Here is a 21919-nt window from a genome sequence, read left to right as displayed (position 1 = left end):
TCCTTTTAGCATCCCTGCACCATATCCACGGTCTACTAAGCCTCCAGCTTTACCTCATCAAGCTGTGAGGTCATGCCTTCTGGGAAGGGGGGGAGTACTGTCACAATCCTCAGTAACAAGACAAGTCACTTCTGCACTAAATTTCCCATGATCCTTCCTGGCTCCCACCTGCACACTCTCCTTAATCATCCACACCTGCCATCAATCACCTTCCTCAGCTCCACTCCATTTAAGCCTACTTCACACACTCATCAGCATATGGTCTCATCACTCTACCCTGAACACGAACCCGACAACCAACCTGTGGATACTTACCTGTGTGATTCCATCTAGAACTGTCCAGTCTTCTGTCCTCCTCAGTCCTCAGTGATCATCTCGTCTTCAATCCAGCCAGCCTTCCAGTTAACTAACTGTGAGGTGTGTGTGTCTCAAAAACACTCTTTGGATTTTACCATTGTCTGCATTCTTCTGTTCCATGACACAATGCTTTCATCTCTGATTTTAAATTATTATTAAATAATGAAATTGGACAAGTTCAGTACAGATTCATTTTCTGCAACAAAAAAAATTGGTGAATTTGAATGTGCTCAAAGGGTTGTGGGTGACTAGAGGGCGCATAAGATATGTGTGATGCATTCTTCAAAATAAGCCAAATAAAGGACGTGAAACGAAGGCTGCCTTCCAAGGATACTTCAAAAAATGGGATGTGCTTTGACGTCACTTGATGACTTGGCAGCCTTGATATGCAGCCTGTCTAGGACATAGCCTTCCGATTGAGCACCCATAGAGAATAACTAAACTGTTGAATAAAATTATGCTTTCATAATAACAAATTGTCACAAACACCACAAACAAGTGGTAACTGTTTAAAAAAAATAAAAAATAATAGTTTTTATTTATTTTATTTAAGCTGAAAAAAAAAAATGTAAATATTAGATGAAACGCTTAAACTTAAAAGAAATCAAATAAGAATAAAAAAAGAAATATTAAAATTAAAATGTAGGGCTAGCTGTGGTTTCTATGTGACTGAGTAGGAGGAGCAGGCTGAAAAATAAACAAAGGCTAGTGCTGTGACTGGAGCAATTATTACATTGTGATGAAAGGTTAGAAAGACTTTTTTTATTTGGAAAACTGACTATGAACAGATAAATGGTGCACGATAAGACTGAGGAAAGAGTAAGTAAACAGGGTCCATACCAACTCAAATAATATTTGCTCGTATGTAATATTGGCTTTCATACAAAACAAAATTCTTTCTTTGATGAGCAAGTACTTAAAGCTGTAACATTCTATTTAGAGCTCATATCATGTCAATAAATCTTTCAGTGTTATATCAAATCATGGAGTCATGAGGGCTGGACTCACCCCTTGCTGCAGTCGCTCAGTAGAGGTGACTGAAATAGGTTCCTCTGTCAAATGAGCCTCAGTGGTGGTGCTTTCCCTGAGATCACTGGGGCCTCCAGAAGGACAGTTCATAATCATGTACTCTGCATCCTCTACTAAACATAAAACATATAAACACATAAAATTGTAATTTATTATATTATATAAACATTCATAAAATTGTAAGAACCCAAAACCCAAAGTGGAGCTATAAACTGAAGCATGAAGAGGTTAGAGATCCATAACAGAAGTCATTTACATATAAAAGTCTTAAGATATGGTGGTAAAGATGGCGTTTTTATATAGGTTATATGAGAGTAACGGTCTTCGAATTGAACATCTGTCCCCCCCAATCTTACCATGACCTTCCACTGACTCTCTTTATCCTGCAAAATGGGTAAAGTTCAGTCAGTCACTACAGCTGCAGGTGGATCTGTAGTGTTTCCAGACAGATATGGAAAAAAAACTGTATAAAACATGACAGCTTTGTTGGAGCTGTGCTGCAGTGATAGCGCACATATGGGACGTTTAAATACCCCCTGTGGTTAAAATCAAGCTTTTAATATTGTTTATTTGTCAATGTGGTGTTTTTAATATGCTTAAAAGTTTAGGAAAATGCATATGCGACCATTTTTTGAGAATGTGCGAGTTAAAATTGTATGTGGTCGTATCTGTGCGAGTGCATCATGTAGCTGACTAACGTTACTCAGTTAAATTCACGCATGAATTTTCCTGCATTGAACTTGTTTTAGCGGCCGCCAAAGTGAATTTTTGTCCCGCCAAAGTCTTATTTGATCAGGGAGTAGGCTAATGTAGATGAAACTGCTGCGCTTGTGACAGGGCGCATGTTTAACTGAAAGAACGAGCAGAGAGAGAGAGTCGGTCGCGTGCGCGCAGCCGTGCACTCTCTCTCTCTTCGGAGCCAGGCGAAAGTGTAAACAAGACTTCACCGTCTCCAAACTAAGCGCTGTCTTGCTCTCTCTCCCTTGCACATATTAATCAAAATAAATCGACACGGTGGTAAAAGGTCGGAAGACCAAAGTTTCATGTGGAGCATTCAGAGATTTTTTTTTTCTTTTTCTGAATTACCGCTGGGTGTGAATTGTGCTAAATAAGTTGCCTTATCTTCTCTGAAAAGTGTTCAGGACATTCAGCTGCCATAAAACAACACTTTAATTAAACGAAAAAAACTATCAAGTGATGAAATGTTTTCTGTGTTGACAGAAATCTTGGATGTCCATGTCCTAACTGCTGGGATAATCACACAACGCGCATGACACGTCCAATTCGCGAACTAATGACTCCTTTGAACCGATTCATTTTAATGAATGGTTAAAACAACTGATCTTTCCAACAGTGAACTCAGGAGACGTCTGAATCGGTGTATAACTAATCAGTAGGCTAACACTTTACAATAAGGTTCTATTTATTACATAAATTACATAAAATTAAAATTCATAAAAAGTACAATTTGCTTACTCAAGCTTTAAAATAAATAAAACAACTTTTTTTTTGAAAAGCACATGACACAAAGCACATTTTTCCACACAGTGCTATCAACAATCGATAAGAGAATCGTTAAAGAATCGGATCAATAAGCAGAATCGTCAGTGGCATGGATATTGATCAAATCTTATCAATTCCCATCCCTATGTGAAGACAGTAAAATTATAATCAAACATTAAAGAACACACATGTTTTTTTAATAGTTTTTTTGAGAGTTAAAAGATTAAAACATTTTGCTAACATGAGGTCTTGTGTCACTGTCAGTCTTTTTACATCAGTGCAAAACTAGGGTATGCAGATTAAGACCACTATCCATCAGCATGCATTGATTAATCCCATGGCATGTAGCAAAAAAAAAACAAAAAAAAAGGTGCGAGTGCGACCAAATCATATGCTGGTGCGACCAACTGAGAAAGTTGTTAGCACCAGTGCAACCAGTGGAAAAGTTAGTCTGGAGCCCTGCCCTTTGTACGGTGGAATTTAATCAGTCTGCTACTGTCAATGTTTTGCTACATGGACTACAGACCTTGTTGTTTCCTGGATTCTTTTGTTTCTTTGTTTCTTTTGGTTTAGTTTATAGATGAGTTTTTATTTTGTAAATAAACCCAACATTTGAGTTCATCTCCTGTCTGGAGTTATTCTACGACATTACTGGTTTTACTGTATTTTTGATCAAATTAATACAGCCCTTGGTGAGCGTAAATGTCCTTGCACACTGAGCAATTCGTCATTCGGTGGCTCTGAACTGTCAAAACACCTCTCAAAATGCCTGCTACGGATGTGAAAAACGCAGAAAATCAAACCCAGTCCGAATTTTTTTATGACGGACTACAGTTTCTGAGGCAGTGTGTAAATGTGATAGACACAACGTGAGGTCATATTTATTTTTAACGTGGAATTTCGGACTCAGTGTGCAAGGACCTTCAGAGTCTTCTTTCAAAAACATTAAAAAAATCTTTCTTACTTCAAACATTGGAACGGCAGTGTATACTTACATATACAGTCACATTTACTTCATATAACCAAGTGTTTACCTGGTGTGTCCTTATTGTCCTGTAGTTTATATAGCAGCTCTGAGATGGATTTTTTCTGGGCCTGAGCAATATAACTGAGATTCTCACTGTCCAGAACCAGCAAGAACGCCTGCAGGTCCGAAACCAGCCGAGCCAGCACTACAAAATCAAAGAAAACATATGTATCATCAATAAACACAATTAAATGATTTTTCACATTTTTCATAATTAAAAAAATAACAGCTTGATTGGAAATTACTCAGTATAAAAATCCTTGATTTCTCTTTGTCTTCATACATCGAAGTCTCATATCTCAAGCACTGAGACTGACACAGTTTATGATTATTTAACTATGCAATGTGATGATTTTTAAATTGTATTAATATTTGATGGATATATGATGGATTTTTCTTTGTTTTAGATTGAAAGTCTGTACCTGGGACCAAGGTAAAACAATAAAATCTATACATAAAAGACTTTTAAAATTCAGTTAGCAAAAACAGATGATGAAGGCTTGAAGAAAAGTTAACTGCCTGACTAACCAGTTATAACTACAGTTCAATCTTTTCAGGAGAGATCAGTGTTTGATTAATTAAACCACAACAGTAAACGGGCTCAAGTCATGCTGAATTATCTGAGTTTTCAGATTTTCAATCATTCTTTCAACAGCTGATTTTATGACCGAAGCGGAGGGCTCCTAAACTGCTGGTTTATTTATACCCTAAGCTGAATAAGTGTGTTCTATTGCTATGAATTATTTACTAAAGTGATTTTATAAGAGTGTATTCCTGCAGCCGAACCCATTAATCACATTAGACTAATATACACACAAACATCAGCTCATAAACCCCTAACACACTGAAGTTCTACCTTTACTGTGGACCTAAAGAGTTATTTTATTATTGAAACAAACACATTTCTCCTTTCCTGAATAGCTGAAATTGTGAAATCATGCTGTGATGTTTGATGACTTGAGAAGGAAAAGAGGCCTTTACCTGTTTTATAATGGTTTAAAGTGAAGCCTGCTCCCTGTCTTATCCTTATTATGTTGGCTACAGACAAACAGGCCACTGTTCAAGCCCTCACCACAGTAAACATACAGAGACTCCACACACTTTGTATATTACACAGACTCCACACACTGTGTATATTACACAGAGACACATCAGTGGGCCTTTGTGCTGCAGTCAATCCTCTCTCACTCTTTCTCACACATATTTTAAAGCATTAAACTTCAGCACATAACTTATTCTGAACTATGAAATAGGGACCATGAACCACCTAGGGACCTGACCCACCTAGCAACCACATAGCAACATGTTAAAAAACACTCAGACCAACTACAACCTTGTGCACAGGTAAGTGTCACTCATATTTTCCTCAGAAAATATAAAAAACTAGTTGCATACCCCTGTTCAAATCTTTCTCTCTTGTGAAAAAGAAGTATGCTTAATAGTATTGAATGTGCACTTGTATTGTACTTAAAATCTTTTTTTCAACTATAATGGCAGATAATATAATATTAATAAAACAAAACGTCTCGGTTACGTATGTAACCCTCGTTTCGTCGGGGAGTTCCCTGACGAATTGGGATCACGCTAGGGAGACCAATTGCCTACGAGTGAATTAAAACGAGCCAATGAAAATTGGCATGCAGGATTTGCATTCCGCAGCCCGCCTACCAGTGCGGGTATAAAAAGGCAGAAGCAACGCATGCATAGTGCTTTTCACTGAGGAGCCGAACGGTGTCCAGTCCTACGCGAAGGTACAGCAACATGGCGAAGGGACGACACGTCTCCGTTCCCTGAACTCAGGGAACGAGGGTTACATACGTAACCGAGACGTTCCCTTTCGTCCTGGGAACTCCGACGTGTCGTCGGGGGAGTTCCCTGACGAATTGGGATCCCTAATGAAACGCCATGGTGCTGGCCCCTTCCAACGCCCAGCTAAACTACCCTGCAGCAGTTTCTTGTAATAAGTTGCGGGAGCTAGCTAGGGAATCACACTGCTGTTCCGCAAGACCCGCACAGTGGATTTTGGATAACACTGGGAAAGCGTACCCCCGGTGGGGGTCACTGCGGAAGCCCAGCCTGCCTGTGGAAGGCCTGGAATACACATATGTACTAACCCATTGGGGTAGTGAAACATATGGCAGTCCCTGAGGTGGTCCCAATCCAAGGGAAGTGGGAGCGTACTCAACAGGGATGACAGAACGAGTCTGTCAAGGGGAAGACACGGCTGAACTGCACGCGGCATCATGGGTCGCCGTAGAGACCACTGGAAAAAGCACCCAGTCTACTAGCAACTCCTACTAGAGGTAGCAGACCTGGCGCCGGGCGGCCACGCCTGGCACCGGAGGGGTGATGGAGGAACTCACGAGGCTCACCAACGTAGGGCGCCAAACGGAGCAAAGGACGCACGTATCCGGCCGAGAGGCGGAGTGGCGTAGCAAGCCGACACAACCTATTCCCTCACACCACTGGCCGTAGCGAGTACTCGGGAGGAAACGGGTTCCACACGTGGCTATAGAATCTAGCGAACTTGTTCGGTGTCTCCCAGCCCGCAGCTCTACAGATGTCTGTCAGCGAGGCGCCTTGAGCCAAAGCCCAGGAAGCGGCAACACCTCTAGTAGAGTGAGCGCGCAACCTGGGAGGACAAGGCTCACCCAGAGACTCATACGCTCGGGTGATAGCATCCACTAACCAGTGGGCTAACCTCTGCTTGGAGACAGCCTTCCCCTTCTGCTGGTCTCCGTAACAGACAAAGAGCTGATCTGAGGTCCTGAAGCTTTGCGTTCTGTCATTATAAACCCGCAGGGTGTGGACGGGACAGAGAAAAGCTAGGGCTGGGTCTGCCTCCTCCTGGGGCAGTGCTTGCAGGTTCACTACCTGATCCGCGAAGGGAGTGGTAGGAACCTCGGGCACATATCCGAGCTGGGGTCTCAACACAACCTGAGAAAGGCCCGGCCCGAACTCTAGGCACGATTCGTCGACTGAAAATGCCTGCAGATCCCTGACCCTCTTGAAAGAGGCCAATGCTAACAGGAGCGCTGTCTTAATGGACAGGATATTAAGCTCAACTGTCAACAAAGGCTCAAAGGGAGGACTTTGAAGAGCTCTAAGTACCAAAACTAGGTCCCAAGAGGGTACAGAGTGCAAAACACAAGGTGGATTTAACCTCCTAGCACCCTTAAGGAATCTGATGATCAGGTGGTGCTTCCCCAAAGACTTACCTTCTACTGCATCGTGATGCGCGGCTATTGCAGCGACATACACTTTGAGGGTGGAGGGAGACAGCCTTCGCTCCAACCCATCTTGCAGGAAGGAAAGCACGACTCTGATCGGGCAAGTTCGGGGGTCCTCCTGATGGGAGGAACACCATTCGACGAACAGGTTCCACTTCAACGCATAGAGGCGCCTCGTAGAGGGGGCTGTAGCGGAAGTGATGGTGTCTACCACTGCTTGTGGCAGGCCATCTAGAACCTCCGTCCCGTCCAGGGACCAGACATGGAGTTTCCAGAGGTCTGGACGCGGGTGCCATAGAGTGCCCCGTCTCTGAGAAAGGAGGTCCTTCCTCAGAGGAATCGGCCAAGGAGGGGCTGTCGCGAGGAGTATGAGTTCTGTGAACCAAGTCCTGGTGGGCCAATACAGCGCCACTAGCAGGACCTGCTCCTCGTCCCCCTGACCTTGCACAGGGTCTGTGCAAGAAGGCTCACTGGGGGAAAACGCATACTTGCGTAGGTCCCGGGGCCAGCTGTGAGCCAGGGCGTCCGTGCCGAGGGTCCCCTCAGACAGGGAGTAGAACAACTGGCAATGGGTCGTGTCTGGAGAGGCAAACAGGTCTACCTGTGCGACTCCGAAGACACTCCAAATCAGCTGGACCGCCTGGGGATGGAGTCGCCATTCTGCTGGCAGGGGAGGCAGCCATGAGAGCTCGTCTGCCACACGGTTGAGCTCCCCTGGAACCTGAACGGCACGAAGCGACCTCAGATGCTTCTGACTCCATAGGAGGAGGTGGGAGGCGAGTCGTGACATACGATGGGAGCACTTTGACCCGGAACGTGCCGCTCTGCCATGCCCACCTCGGGACTCGATCGTGAAGCCAGCGTTGAAGCGGTCTCATATGTAACAGGCCGAGCGGCGTTACTGCGGCTGCGGCTGCCATATGCCCCAGGAGCCTCTGAAATTGTTTCAGTGGAACCGCTGTCCTGCCTCGAAAGGCTGAGGCAGGTGAGCACTGACTGGACGCGTTCCTCCGTGAGGCGCGCAGTCCGGGCGACCGAGTCCAGTTCCATACCGAGATAAGAGATCCTCTGCACGGGGCAGAGTTTGCTCTTGTCCCAGTTGACCTGAAGCCCCAACCGGCTGAGGTGCCGAAGCACCATGTCCCTGTGATCGCACAACACATCTCATGAGGAACCAACAGTGGCAACAGGGCCAGCCCGAAGGAAAGGACTTTGTACTGATACGCTCGACCCTCGAACGCAAACCTAGAAACGGTCTGTGTCGAGGAAGAATCGAGACGTGAAAGTACGCGTCCTTCAGGTCGATCGCTGCAAACCAATGCTGGGGACAGATGCATTCGAAAATGCACTTCTGCGTGAGCATTTTGTGCAGGGCCCGATTCAAAACTCGCAGGTCCAGGATTGGCCGTAACCCACCGCCTTTCTTGGGTACAAAGAAGTAGGGGCTGTAAAACCCGGACCTCATCTCAGCAGGAGGGACCGGCTCGATCGCGTCCTTCACCAGCAGGACATCGATCTCTTTCCGCAAGACAGGGGCATCCACTGACCGCACACGGGTGAAGTGGACGCCCCTGAACTTGGGAGTACCCGCGGAGGGGCAGCGAGGTGAAAGACAGGGACCCGGCTCTGGTGGCGTTGTAGCGACCGAGAGCAGGGTCTGGGCATTTTTAACTTGACACCAACCTGCTTCCACCAGGGGGCAGACGGCAGAGAAGGCCCGTAGGCATAAGAAAGCATAAACCACCCACGAACACCATCTCAGCATGTTTGCGATGCGCTAGAGGAGTGAGTGGTTCGTGCTCACTGTAACCCTCAGATCACCAATGTTATTCGCCAAAGTAGCCCTCTTCTGGTGCACCAGAAGAGAAACTAGATCGGGAAATAAGCAAAGGGACTCACCTCATAGAGGCACGCGAGTCTTGATCTTGACCGCGCATCTTGAGCGCCGATTGACACGCGCTGGGTTGCCGTGACAACCCACGCTGTCAATCGGCAGCTCGACGGCACACGGCACGCTGAGCGGCTCAAGCCTTTGCGAAAAAGGAGAGACGAACAACGTGCCGACGTGGTCATGCACTCATGAGAGAACATGAACCACCCACGAACGCAGCTTCAACACACTGATTAGGCATGTGAAGCAGCGATCGTGGCCGTCAAATGAGGACAGGAAACGATCGCATCCAGAAACACAAGAGTGAAACGTCATCCTGAAAAGGACGCGATCTTCACTCGTGCTGCTCTTTCAGGAAGAAAGTACTCTCTTTATTGTGCTGAAGCACACAGGGACCCAACGCGGCAACACAGCGGGGAAACTGCAAGCCCGCTGTGCGCACTCAACCGTTTACCAGCTGTGAAAACAACTTTTGAATCAACAGCGTGTAGACGCAACCGGCAGACAGGAAATCGCGCGGTCGCTGAAACGCCGTCACCCCAACACAGAGAGATCCCTTCCCGAAACAGCAGACTCGTAGAGCGTAAGATAGACACAATATTAAAGCTCATTCACTCAGAGAGGACACAACCGGTCGGCTCCGAAGCTAAAAGCACTATGCATGTGTTGCTTCCGCCTTTTTATAAAAAATTCCCCCCGTGAATTTTTTTTGAAAAATAAACCATTAAATGGCATTTTCTGGAGAGTTTTGTGCAAAGAAATGGAGAAATTGAGTCTTACATGATATGTGAAAAACTGCAAGGTTAAGAGCATATACTTTGCATTGTTGTAGTATCAACAGGTATTAGCACATTTAGCATTTACATTACTGTTAATCAGCAGTGGTGGAATGTAACGAAGTACAAATAGCCTACTTCGTTACTTTACTGAAGTAGGCTACATTTTTCACATAGTTGTATCTTTACCTATCTGTAGGCTACTTTACTTTTTACTTTACCTGTATGATTTCCTTTCTTCTGCTGAACACAAAAGAAGATATTTTAAAGAAGGTTGGTAATTAAACAGTTGCTGGTCCCCATTGACTTCCATAGTATTTTTTTTCCTACTATGGAAGTCAATGGGGTCCATCAGTCGTTTGGTTACCGACTTTCTTCAAAATATCTTCTTTTGTGTTCAGCAGAAGAAAGAAAGTCATACAGGTTTGGAACAACATGAGGGTGAATAAATGAGGACAGCATTTTCATTTTTGGGTGAACTATCCCTTTAAGTAGAATCAATAGTGCATAGGCTACTTTTGACTTTTACTTATACTTTCTACTCCACTACATTTCTACAACGTTTCGTTACATTTTCTGATCAGTTTTTCCCCTGCCAAAACAGGGATTGAAAAAAATCTCCTGTTTTCGGTGCTGATGCGGTGACGCGTTCATGTAACATAGCCTAAGGGTGGCGCTGCCAATAAAGCACCTAAAAGCTGTCACAAAGAACCGGCAAAAGTAATGATTATGAATATGTAAAATATAGCAAGGAGACATTTTAATTGTTTATTAATAAACAAGTGTTTTCTGCGTCAGTGCCCTGCATAGTTGAAGTTGACGATGCTGACTCATGATCTTCGCATAGTGAACGTGCCAGAGAGAAATGCACATTTCATACGGATTACACAAGCAGCAGTCTGCTTTCTTTCGTTTTGAATTGTTCTGTTTAAAAGAAGACATTTCAAGCTTTCTATAGATATTTCTCAGGTCTGTCAGGCAAGTAAGCTACCTTATACGCTGAGTTTCGGTTCATTTGTGAGACAAGCTCCAGTTCACGCGCCGGCGCCTCCGTGTTGTGACTATTGTCTGCTATATTTACTTCTTAATTATTAAATCCTAGCAATTGGTTGATGAAACATTGATTAAAATTAAGATATCATTAATACAAAACGAAATTTATTTTAAAGAAAGGCTTTGTGTCTTCTGTTTGAGGTCTCTGTGAAAGTTTTAAACAGTCTTTTAGTGCCGCTTTCAGAGCGGTCACGTCCGTAACATTGTTTTTTCCTCTTAAATGCGAACATGAAAAATAAAATAAAATGAATATGTTATGTTCTGTGGAGAGCCGACCCTTCTTCATCCGGTGGGTAGTACTTTGGTTTGCAGTGTAATTCACAGAATTACAAAAAAATATTTTGCCACCTAAAAGTTAAAGATTTTTTGTGTCACGTCCACGGCATGTGTAGCCTATTTCCCTCATATTAAATATAAAACACATGTGTAGACTGATATTTTTCTAATGTCTGGACTCCTTTATTAAGGGAGTATGGATAAACAGTTTCAATATTGGTATGCATTTTCTGAGAATTTATATTTCAAGTTTTTACTGCAAATGTCACGTCCATAACGCTGGAATTGACATCACTTGAATACACATTGTATTACCTTATGATATAGTGACCCATACAATGTGCCAAACATATTTTCCTTACCTTGTCATTCAAGGCCAGGACACTTTTTGTACAACCAACGTTGTGCTGAACTTGACAAAATTGATCTGCAGCGGCGGCCAGCAGCTCGTGAGTTTTTTATTTGTTGTTGTTTTTTTTCAAGGCAGTAGAAGGTTCTGGAACTTTTGCGCGCTTCCACATCCCGCGCAACTACGGATCTCCCAGGAACATTCATTATATATTGCTGCGTACATTTATCCGTGTCGGAGTTCTGAGTAGTAGCCTACCTAGATGCGCATGGCATGCGCGAGCGGTGCGCGATCATGGTCGACTGACAACGAGATTAAGCAGATGAACAAGAATAAGGCGGCCTCCTGTATTTTTGCTAGTCGATTTTATTTCATCTAGTGACATGATGGGTTTTAACTTCATTCAGGAGATTTTGGGTAACTGCACAACTGACAGATGACTTTGAGTGCACCGCTAACGGTGCATGTGCGCGTGTGTGAGTGTGTGTGTGTAGTGTAACCATAGCGACAAAACGACCAACTTTCGGACACTGCACTTAAGCCTATAATTTCGTTTTTAAAAATTTACACGTCAAGACACGTCGGAATTCCCAGGACGAAAGGGAATGCCACTTAAGTGTACTTAAAGTTACACTTTCATATGTTTCTTAACGCACTTAAGTACACTTTTAAAAAGTGCACTTTGTAATAATGTCAAATTAAAAGTTTGAATAATATTGTTTTAATAAGATTAAGTTGTGTTATAGTAGACTTATTTGAAGTAGGCTATAAGTGTTTTGATGTGTTTATCTTATTTGAATATGTTGACTAACATATTAAAGCATCTGTAAAGTACTTGATTTATAATTTGTTGTTACTTTTAAAGTTAATATAAATTAATTGCAACCTCAACATAACAAATGTGCAAATAAAAATATATTTAAATACATGACATTCAATTTTCAATAGAACTTACATTAAAGTATATTTTAGTTAACCATAAATGCTTGGCAGTACATACAGCACATTTAAACCATATTTCAAAGACAATAAGTAATAATGACTAACAGAAGATGTACTTAAGTCCTAATTAAGCGGGTCAGAAAAGCACTCTAAAGTATATTATTTCCATATACTCCTTTTAATATATGCTAAAGTATAGTTCTTTGTAAAAAAAAAAAATTTGTTTTAATTTTATTAAAGTGTGTCAAAAGAGTGTTAAATCGTAAGGTCAGATATTCCTAGTCTGTCACAATGCTACAATTTGATCTCTGGTGAAAAACCTCAACACAGGCCAGCTGTTGTGATGGAGCTGAATGGTCCTTTGACAAGCTCTCTGTAGGGAACCCCATAAAGACCTACGTAAAGGCTTTGAAACACATGGGTAGTGTTATTTCACTACTCGCTTTAAAATAGAAGTTTTCAGTCAATCAATCTAGTTTGAAACAGCAAACTTAACACATATACACATTAAAAATTTATTTTTTTCTGGGAAAAAGTTTGATGACAATTTTTTTTTTAAAGAATCACATTATTGTGATTATCCTGAGATAATCAAATAATCCTTTTGTAGCAAAGGCTGCTACATTAGAATTATGATACCATAGCAGGCTAATTGTCTAGTATGTTTTTGTCTAAGCTAACAAACTAATCAGTAAACGTTATGCTAAGGTAGCAGGTTAATCGGCTGATGTTAAAGCAAGTGGAAACCGTGCTCCGGAGTGTTTCCCGTGGCGTGCCTGTCCGCTACACCACTGCTGGAGGTTAAGGCAAGCCGAACACACATTTACAGCCTTTCTCTAAATTAATTCTTCTTCCTCTCACTTCTTTATTCTCTGATCTTGATATTTGTTTTCCTCTGTATAACAAGAAGTCTAATAACTCTTTCTTAATTGCGGCATTAAATATTACACTAGAAGAATTAGGTAAGCAAGTGTTCTCCAGCGCTTGTGTTATTTACACAAGAGAGAGAAGAAAAGTGTAAACATTGTTCCTTATCTAAGGCAGAGCTTTTATCATTTGCCAGAGAAAGGATCAACGGATCCAAGAGGTGCAGATTCAAAGAATGTCCCTTTTTGAGTCTTTCTTCTTTACAATCAAATCTCACTGACACCTGCAGTCAGTGGAAAATCGGCAGCTTTGACAATCAATGACATACAAAAAGTTAATGTGAATAAAACAGTGTTCCTTTTTATATCAAGGTTGGACAATTTAAACACAAATAAGACCAAAATGCACTGCAATAGTTTTACAAACTCCTGAGCTTGAACAGAAACTGAACTTACAGTCAATCTATGCAAACCACTGCTCTCAGTTCTGTCTGTTTTTCCAAATAGGATACCAGAGTTGAGCATCTTGACTGTGTCTATTCAGAACTCAATCCCATGTCTGGAGGGTGCAGTGGTGGTTTAGATCTCCAGCTGTGGCTACATCTCCAGGGAGTAAACATCTGAATTCCCATGGGTTTATACAGGGTCATGGCGAGTACTGGTAGACATCTAACAATGCCCCAGCAGCCTTATTAAAAACAAACATTTCAAGAACATTAAAAAAAAGCTATGAGAAAGCAGTAAATCCCACCACAACTCACTTCATTTTCTCAGATTGAGAAAAATAAAGGAAGAGAGCTCTATCTACAACCACTGATATGCAAGCTTACATGGAATCTGTTGACTTGCTTTTATTGCACAGTTTCGAGGGAAAACTGTACAGGATTGGCATTTTCATTGTGTGAATGGGTCAATAAAAAAAACGAGTGTGCAAGATAAAATATATATATTTGTTAATCTCAACAAAATTTTAAATGTAATTAATTGTCATGAAATGTTATGTGGGGTAAACATAAAGCAAAAGATAATGCATATTTTCTTTATACATCTTATTTTCATATTTTATTTTCAAATTGTTTTTTTTTTTTTGGGGGGGGGGGGTTACAAGTTACAAATAACTTTGATTTATTATAATTATTATAACATAATTTTATCCAAGGTTTTGGATAGTCACACCATATGTAAGAGACTAACTGACCTTGACACAGTCATCATGAGAGTCTGCAGGGGTCCTCCCTATGATATAATTTTCATTTTTTTTCTCCATATTTCTCTATGTAGATAGATAGATAGATAGATAGATAGATAGATAGATAGATAGATAGATACAAAAAGATTGGTCCCAAGATGGAGCCTTATGGGGCAAGCAAGGTTAAATAGTGAGGAGTTAAATAGAACCTTTAAATAATTTAAATGTATTAAAACCTCTTAAATACTCTACAGCTTTTCTGCACTTGGGTTCTGTTCTTGCCAGAATTGAATCTAGCAAACAGCACATTGAAGTGAACCTCCTCCGCTCAGCTCCACGAGGGACCACCTTATTAACCAAAACCCAGTCTACAAACTCTCTTGTTCCCGGTGCAGGGGGACCTTTCCATCAGGGCTTATGCTCAGGTGCTCCATGACAAAGCATCAAAGCTGTGCAATGGTGAAACTAGGAAGAAGAGTTTCTTCTACGGAGGCCTTAAAACCCAAATTCCCTCGTTGAAGCTGTGCAATTTCCACCACTGGAACTATGGGGAATTAGTGGAGCATATGTGCCACCTTGAGAAAATGAGAGCTCTACAGCAGTGGAGCCCTTCAGCTCCCCCAATCACAAAGCAGCACTCTCAGAAGCAGCCAGGTATGCTCCAGCTCCCCACAAAGGCTGCTTCCCAAGGTACGGTGGTCTGGAAGGTCCCAAGTCTAGAGGTTTCAAGACCAGTGGTCTCAGTGGCCCTGACTCCAGGGGTCCCAGAGGTCCCAGAGGTCCTATTTACAGTGGTTCTAGTGGTCCCATGTCTAGTGGTCTCAAGTTCAATGATCCCAAAGGTTCAGAGTCCAGTGAACCAGAGTCCGGTGGTCATCACCTTTCCCTTCAAAGCAGCTTTACAGTGATAATAGGAAATTAAAGTAACAGAGATTGTTTTGGCTTTACAGCAGCTCTAGAATAAAGTTATTGTCCAGCTAAAGTTAGTTTTGATTGATTCACTTCCGTCGCAACGAACATTAGTTATTATGACATTAGTTACACTCTGTGCAAATTTTAAAAACGCGAACCTGTGAGAATGCTGATGGCGTGAACATGCGTATTATGTGTTTAGTCTATAGGTATAGCCATGCTTCCTAATAATATCTCCTAAGGGTAGCATGTCCAGAGTGAACAGCAACGGTCCTAGTACTGAGCCTTGAGGTATGGCTTACTGAACTTTTGATCGATAAGACATCTCTTCATTTACTGCTACAAACTGATAATTGTCAGTTAAGTATGATTTAAACCATGCTAATGCAATTCCACTAATGCCAACATCATTTTCGAGTCTTTTTAAAAGGATGTTGTGGTCAATAGTATCAAATGCAGCACTAAGATCGAGTAACACTAATAGCAAGATACAACCACAATCGGATGATAAGAGCAAATCACTTGTGACTCTAATGAGAGCTGTCTCAGTACTATGGTACTGTCTAAATCCTGACTGAAAATCCTAGCAGATACCTATTCTTTCTAAAAAAGGAACATAGTTGTGAGGATACTGCCTTTTGTAGTATCTTTGACAGAAAAGGTAGATTCGAGATTGGCCTGTAATTGACTAATTCCGTAGGATCAAGTTGCGTTTTTTTTTACACAACGGTTTAATCATAGCCATCTTAAAAGTTTTTGGTACTTACCCAAATGACAAAGATGAATTAATGATATTAAGAAGAGGATCTATGACCTCCGGAAGCATCTCTTTCAATAGCTTAGTCGGTATAGGGTCTAACGTACATATTGTCGATTTAGATGATTTAACGAGGTTAGAAAATTCTTCCTCTCCTATAGTAATGAATGAATAAAATTTTTCCTCAAGGAGACTACAATACACTGCCTGATGCGGTACTGTAGTAGACAGGTGCATAGTTATAATTTTCTCCCTGATATTATCAATCTTGTTAGTAAAGAAGTCATTATTGCTGTGCTGCTTGGAAACGTCTGGGGTTGAAGATTTATTTTTTGTTAATTTAGCCACTGTTTCAAATAAATACCTAGGTTTTTTTTTTTTTTTTTCTTAAGGGTTGAAAAATAAGCAAATCTAGAAGCTTTTAAGGCCTCTCTGTACGCAATCGTGTTCTCTTTCCATGAAATGCGAAAAAACTCTAGTTTTGTTTTCTTCCAGTTGCGCTCCATTTTTCTGGCTACTCTCTTGAGGGCCTGAGTGTGCTCATTGTACCACGGCGTTGGACTATTTTCTTTAATATTCTTTAAGCGCAAAGGAGCAACTGTGTCTAAGGTACTGGAAAAGAGAGAGTAAAACGTTTCTGTCACAATATCAAGTTCTTCTAAGCTATCTGGGATGCTGAGGAGATGAAACTGTAATAGTTTTATCATTTGTTCATCCGTATTATATCTGTTTTTTATTTGCTGAACATCAAGTAAATTTTTACCCTTAAATGGGTTTAGGAGTTTTTTGTATTTCCTAATTTGGGGAACAGACACAGTCTATATATGATGATATCTAGGTGAAAGAGGCTCTATGTGATGGGATTTATCTGACCTCAGTGACGAGACAGCTAGCAGACGGTCGGTTTAGCCAGTCTGTCTGCTTCCTGACCTGAGCCCCAATTCATGTTTGAGTCACACAAACACACACGACCCTCGTTTTCATGATGTCCAGCAATCCAATATTCGCACCAGAACCACGGTAGATGCAAACACTTCATCTCCCTGCATTCTGTAGCAATGGGTCTACGTAAAGAGACAGGTAAGTGTGATGAGCATCAAAGAGGCGCACCCTCCTCGAACGTCACCTACAGCCTTAAAGGAGAACTCCGGTCAATTTTAACATTGAGCTCATTTTTTTGTAAATTTGGAGTGCTGTCAGTACAGAGAACAACGACAAAAATCGGTGTTGCCTACACCGAGTTATCCTCTTTTTAAAATTTGCACCCTGTTGACTTCAATGGGGCAAGTTTTAAACCTGCTTTTAGCCTCTTAACATCCTTGATGTGTCATTACAAGTGCACAGCCATGTGAGTGATTCCTTCAGAGTCAACACGCGGTGAATCTGACTGCAGTAGATGTGAAAGATATGAATAAAAATGATAAAATTTCAGCCAGCGCACATACCTGTATTTACATCCTGTTTTCGGCTGAAGTCCACAGTAGTCGATTGTCGAGTTCACGCGCATAGGTTTAGTACGTACGATCATGTGCCCGAACTCGACAATCGACTACTGTGGACTTCAGCCGAAAACAGGATGTAAATACAGGTATTTGCGCTGGCTGAAATTTTATAATTTTTATTCATATCTTTCACATCTACTGCAGTCAGATTCACCGCGTGTTGACTCTGAAGGGATCACTCACATGGCTGTGCACTTGTAATGACACATCAAGGATGTTAAGAGGCTAAAAGCAGGTTTAAAACTTGCCCCATTGAAGTCAACAGGGTGCAAATTTTAAAAAGAGGATAACTCGGTGTAGGCAACACCGATTTTTGTCGTTGTTCTCTGTACTGACAGCACTCCAAATTTACAAAAAAATGAGCTCAATGTTAAAATTGATCGGAGTTCTCCTTTAATAGCGGGCCCTGGGAGCAAGGTAGGTGTTTTGACACGCCATTTGCCACAAATACTAAGGGATGCATAACTTCACGACTTGGCAACCTCTACTGCTTCTCGCCACAAGCTTCTGTAACGACAAACTGATAGGAAACAAGTGCGAGTGCACAATATGTTTATTGGGTAAATAAACACTCAAGGTTAATGACAGATAACGTATTCTTCTTGACGCGATCGTCAGGCACACAGCAAACAGGAGATCGTCAGGAACACAGCAAACAGGAGATCGCCAGGAACACAGCAAACAGGAGAGCGTGACACAGGGGCTGAGACAGGCGATCCTCAGTGAGAGTGCTGGTGAAGAATCCGTGGTGAGATCGGCGGTGAAGAATCCGTGGTGAGATCGGCGGTGAGTAATCCAGTCCAGTACAGTGCAGGCAAAACACGAGGGAACAAACAGGAGCAGGCACGCAGATGGGGATTCATCAAACAACGATCTGACAAACATGAGACGAAAGACAGGGCATTAAATAGGCTGTGATGATTACAATCAGCTGCCGCAGATCAGGATGATCAGTGACAACGCCCACATGAAACAATGAATGAACTGAGACACACCCACACACTCACACACACACATGAACACACAGACTAGAATGAGACAGCGGATCTACCAACCGTGACAGTACCCTCCCCCCTAGGAACGCCTCCTGGCGTTCCCAGACGACCCTACCTGTCGATTGAAATCATCGATGAGGGAGTGATCCAGGATGTCTTGAGCAGGCACCCAACTCCTCTCCTCCGGACCGTAACCCTCCCAGTCCACCAAGTACTGGAACCCGCGTCCCCTCCGTCTCGAGTCCAGGATATGATGTACCGAATACGTAGGTTCCCCATCTACGAGTCGCGGCGGGGGAGGAACCGGGGCAGGCGGATTAAGATGAGAATGAAACATGGGTTTTATTTTGGACACGTGAAAGGCGGGATGAATTCTCCTGTACGCTGGAGGAAGGTTGAGGCGGACTGTCACCGGATTAATAATTTTGGTGATAGTGAACGGGCCGATGAATTTGGGGGCAAGCTTATTAGACACGGAGCGGAGAGGAATGTTCTTAGTAGAAAGCCACACTTTTTGACCAGCGACGTATACGGGTGGCCAAGATCGGTGGCGATCGGCTTTAGCCTTGGTGCGCGCCCCCACTTGGAGCAGAGTCTCACGGGCTCTAGTCCATGTGCGGTGACACCTCTGGACGTAGGCGTGAGCGGAGGGGACCGCGACTTCGGGTTCCAGACTCGGAAAGATAGGTGGCTGGTATCCTAAGCTACACTTAAACGGAGAGAGGCCCGTGGATGACACTGGCAACGAGTTATGAGCGTACTCAACCATAGAGAGTTGTTGACTCCAGGACGAAGGATTCTTATAGACCAAACATCGCAACATTCTCTCCAGGTCTTGGTTGGCTCGCTCAGATTGACCATTGCTCTGGGGATGATAACCCGAAGACAGACTGACTGTGGCTCCTAACAATCTACAAAACTCTTGCCAGAATTTGGACACAAACTGGGAACCTCTGTCAGAAACCACGTCCATCGGGAGGCCATGTAACCGAAAGACGTGATCAATGACCGTGACCGCTGTCTCCTTGGCTGAGGGTAGTTTGGGCAAGGGAATGAAATGTGCCGCCTTCGAGAACCGGTCCACTACGGTTAAAACAACCGTCATGCCATTAGAGGGCGGGAGGGCGGTGACAAAATCTAGCGCTATATGGGACCAGGGTCTTGAAGGGACAGACAGCGGTCGAAGTAACCCATCAGGAGGTCGGTTAGACGTCTTAGCGGTGGCACAAACTGAGCAAGCCAAAACAAAATCGTGAATGTCACGAGCCATTAATGGCCACCAGAATCGTTGCTTTATTAAGTAGCTAGTACGACTTACTCCTGGATGACAAGCCACGTTGGAGCAATGACCCCATCGAATAACGTTGGACCGTGACCCCTCCGGCACAAACAAACGATTCGGTGGGCAACCGGGCGGAGGCGTTACCCCTTCTAAGGCCGTCTTGACCCTCAACTCGACCTCCCATACGAGTGTGGAGATAACTACTTTCTCGGGTAAAATACACTCGGGAGTAACCGGGCGTTCGGATGGATCAAAAATACGAGATAATGAATCGGGTTTGATGTTCTTGGAACCCGGGCGGTACGAGAGAGTAAAGTCAAAACGTCCGAAAAAAAGTGCCCACCGAGCCTGTCTGGAGTTGAGTCTTTTGGCAGATCTAATATATTCAAGGTTCTTGTGATCGGTCCAAACGATAAAAGGTACCCCCGACCCTTCTAACCAATGACGCCACTCCTCCAAGGCTAACTTGACGGCCAACAACTCTCTGTTACCAATGTCATAGTTACGTTCGGCAGGTGATAAACGATGGGAGAAAAACGCGCAAGGATGCATCTTGTCATCTGAGGACGCGCGCTGGGATAGAACTGCTCCTACCCCCACCTCTGACGCGTCGACCTCCACCACGAACTGACGTGTGGAATCAGGGGCGACAAGGATGGGAGCCGAAACAAAGCGACTCTTGAGGTTGGAGAACACAGCCTCAGCTGTGTCCGACCACCTGAACGTCGTTCTGGGGGAGGTCAAGGCAGTCAGAGGTGCGGCTAGCTGGCTGAAATTGCGAATGAACCGCCGATAGAAATTGGCGAACCCCAGAAACCGTTGTAGGGCCTTACGGGAATCTGGACTTGGCCAATCCATCACAGCCTTAACCTTGTCAGGATCCATGCGCATTCCCTCAGAAGAGACGATGTATCCTAAAAAAGAGAGACTGTGCATGAAATTCGCATTTCTCCGCCTTGACAAAAAGCCCATTCTCTAGCAGCCTCTGAAGCACTCGTCTGACGTGCTGAACGTGTTCCTGGAGAGACGACGAAAAAATCAATATGTCATCCAGGTAGCCATATATGAACTGATCAACCATGTCTCTCAACACGTCATTGACGAGTGCCTGAAAAACCGCTGGGGAGTTGGAAAGCCCAAAAGGCATAACCAAATATAATATTCAAAGTATTGAATGCGGTTTTCCATTCATCCCCCTTCCTGATGCGAACCAAATGATAGGCATTACGTAAATCCAGTTTTATGAAAATGGATGCTCCCTGCAACCTCTCGAAAGCTGAAGACATCAACGGCAAAGGATAGGTGTTCTTTACCGTGATGTTGTTCAGCTCCCGGTAATCAATACAAGGTCGCAGAGAACCATCCTTCTTACCCACAAAAAAGAATCCCGCCCCCGCGGGAGAAGAGGAAGGTCGGATGAATCCGGCTGCTAAAGAATCAGAAATATATTTCTCCATGGCCTCCCTCTCAGGTACCGAAAGAGAGTAAAGTTTGCCCTTAGACGGAGACTTACCCGGCACTAGATCTATTGCACAGTCATAGGGACGATGCGGAGGGAGAGAAGCAGCCCGAGACTTACTGAACACTTCCTTCAGGTCCAGATACTCCGCAGGCACGTTTGATACATCCACCGCCTTCTCCTGTAACACAGAAACAGACACAGACGGACAGGCAGAAACAAGACAGGACTCGTGACAGGACACGCTCCACATGGAAATAGTGTTGGAGCCCCAATCCACACGAGGATTGTGTTTGACGAGCCAAGGGTGACCCAACACCACCGGGGCGACAGGGGAGTCCATAAGGAGGAAAGGAATAGTCTCAACGTGGTTGCCAGAGGTGATGAGGGTTATGGGACCAGTGGAGAGAGAGATGTTGGGGAGCTGTTGACCATTTAGAGCACTGACCGAGATTGGCCCATCTCAGCCTAACCGGAAGGAGAGTGGATGGTGAGGACTTCCCGGCGGAGATCCCACCCGATAG

General features: G+C 43.5%; 1 protein-coding gene across 2 annotated transcripts in view; it reads right to left on the bottom strand.

Annotated features, from left to right (window-relative positions):
• LOC307174044 (actin filament-associated protein 1-like 2) overlaps window positions 1-21919 on the bottom strand; it is an 85304-nt gene that overhangs the window by 49222 nt on the left and 14163 nt on the right. Inside the window, exons 2-3 of one of the 2 annotated variants that reach the window (XM_079897694.1) lie at window positions 3924-4061; window positions 1366-1499 (exon numbers count right to left, since the gene is read on the bottom strand). In XM_079897694.1, the coding sequence (XP_079753820.1) occupies window positions 1366-1499; window positions 3924-4061 (272 nt within the window). The remainder of the gene's footprint in view (window positions 1-1365; window positions 1500-3923; window positions 4062-21919) is intronic. The other variant, XM_079897695.1, reaches the window with a different exon arrangement.

This window comes from Squalius cephalus (assembly GCF_949319135.1).
Source record: "Squalius cephalus genome assembly, chromosome: 16".
NCBI classification, from domain to species: domain Eukaryota; kingdom Metazoa; phylum Chordata; class Actinopteri; order Cypriniformes; family Leuciscidae; genus Squalius; species Squalius cephalus.
This window is presented reverse-complemented; position numbering and strand designations above follow the sequence as displayed.